This window comes from Melanotaenia boesemani, chromosome 5 (assembly GCF_017639745.1).
Source record: "Melanotaenia boesemani isolate fMelBoe1 chromosome 5, fMelBoe1.pri, whole genome shotgun sequence".
In the NCBI taxonomy this organism is placed as follows: domain Eukaryota; kingdom Metazoa; phylum Chordata; class Actinopteri; order Atheriniformes; family Melanotaeniidae; genus Melanotaenia; species Melanotaenia boesemani.
Window position 1 is genome coordinate 8,963,026 of NC_055686.1, and position 1,840 is coordinate 8,964,865.

Here is a 1,840-nt window from a genome sequence, read left to right on the forward strand (position 1 = left end):
TAAAAACAAAACGACAAAACAAAAATGATTAAACACCATGTCTGCTTCAACCTCTTCCTGGCATCAAAGCCTGAAAACTCCTTCTGCTTCCTGTTATGAAATCCTCTCCACATCGTTGTTCCCTTCTGATCTACAAGTGAGAAGATGTAATTAAACCAACATGCTGAAATTGAGGAGCTGACAGGCCACATTCACTGCAGACACGTTTAGATCACAGCTCAGACTTGTTTATAATCCAAGGAAATGAAGTTGGCACAGTCGTTACCGAGAGCTGAAATGGCGCAGAAAGGAGTTCAGCTGGATTCTGAAAAAATCTCTTGTTCCATCTGTCTGGATCTCCTGAAGGATCCGGTGACTATTCCCTGTGGACACAGCTACTGTATGAACTGTATTAAAACCCACTGGGAGCTGTCCTCAGTGTAGGAAAACGTTCATACCGAGGCCTGTCCTGGAGAAAAACATCCTGTTAGCAGAGTTAGTGGAGGAGCTGAAGAAGACTGGACTCCAAGCTGCTCCAGCTGATCACTGCTATGCTGGACCTGAAGATGTGGCCTGTGATGTCTGCACTGGGAGGAAGCTGAAAGCCATCAAGTCCTGTCTGGTCTGTCTGGTTTCTTACTGTAAGAAACACCTCCAACCTCATTATGACGTAGCTCAGTTTAAGAAACACAAGCTGGTGGAGCCCTCCAAGAATCTCCAGCAGCTCGTCTGTTCTCGTCATGATGAGGTGATGAAGATTTTCTGTCGTACTGATCAGCAGAGTATCTGTTATCTCTGCTTAATGGATGAACATAAAGGTCATGAAACAGTTCCAGCTGCAGCAGAAAGAGCTGAGAAGCAGAAGGAGCTGGAGGCGAGTCGACAACAAATCCAGCAGAGAATCCAGGACGGAGAGAAAGATGTGAAGCTGCTTCAACAGGAGGTGGAGGTCATCAATGGCTCCGCTGATAAAGCAGTGGAGGACAGTGAGAAGATCTTCACTGAGCTGATCCGTCTCATCCAGATAAGAAGCTCTGATGTGAAGCAGCAGATCAGATCCCAGCAGGAAACTGAAGTGAGTCGAGTCAAAGAGCTTCAGGAGAAGCTGGAGCAGGAGATCACTGAGCTGAAGAGGAAAGACGGCGAGCTGGAGCAGCTCTCACACACAGAGGATCACACCCAGTTTCTACACAACTACCCCTCACTGTCAGCACTCAGTGAGTCTACACACTCATCCAGCATCAATATTCGTCCTCTCAGATACTTTGAGGATGTGACAGCAGCTGTGTCAGAGACCAGAGATAAACTACAGGACATCCTGACAGAGAAATGGACAAACGTCTCACTGGCAGTCACTGAAGTGGACGTTTTACTGTCTGAACCAGAACCAAAGAGCAGAGATGACTTCCTACAATATCCAAATGAGATCACGCTGGATTCAAACACAGCACACACACATCTGATATTATCTGAGTTAAACCGAAAAGTAATGGCAATGAAACAACAACAGTTTTATTCTAGTCATCCAGAAAGATTTACTTATTATGTTCAGATCTTGAGCAGAGACTCTGACTGGACGTTGTTACTGGGAGGTGGAGTGAAGAGGAAGAGGAGTTGAAGTTTGATGTTGCCTACAAGAACATCAGCAGAAGAAAGAAGGAATGTGAACAACAAATCTTGGACATTACGTAACAACATCAGCAGTTGCACATTTTGGCACAACAAAGTCCAAACTCCAGGTTCAGGTCCTCCTTCCTCCAGAATAGGAGTGTATCTGGACCACAGAGCAGGTATTCTGTCTTTCTACAGAGTCTATAAAACCATGACTCTCCTCCACAGAGTCCAGACCACATTTACTCAG

The 1,840-nt window shown here is 45.6% G+C and overlaps 1 protein-coding gene across 1 annotated transcript; it reads left to right on the forward strand.

The window, feature by feature from the left end:
• Positions 1–272: 272 nt before the first annotated feature.
• On the forward strand, positions 273–1,597 carry LOC121640338 (tripartite motif-containing protein 16-like). Its single transcript, XM_041986050.1, has 2 exons — positions 273–380; positions 415–1,597. Exons 1-2 carry the CDS (start codon positions 277–279, stop codon positions 1,595–1,597), a joined length of 1,287 nt encoding a protein of 428 aa, XP_041841984.1. The 5' UTR covers positions 273–276.
• The last annotated feature ends 243 nt before the right edge of the window (positions 1,598–1,840 follow it).

Excerpts from the sequence above, each read along its gene's own strand:
- LOC121640338 (XM_041986050.1), top strand. The coding sequence starts at position 277 with ATGGCGCAGAAAGGAGTTCAGCTGGATTCTGAAAAAATCTCTTGTTCC. Across the intron at positions 381-414 it reads CCCTGTGGACACAGCTACTG|TCAGTGTAGGAAAACGTTCA; the intron begins TATGAACTGTAT and ends TGGGAGCTGTCC.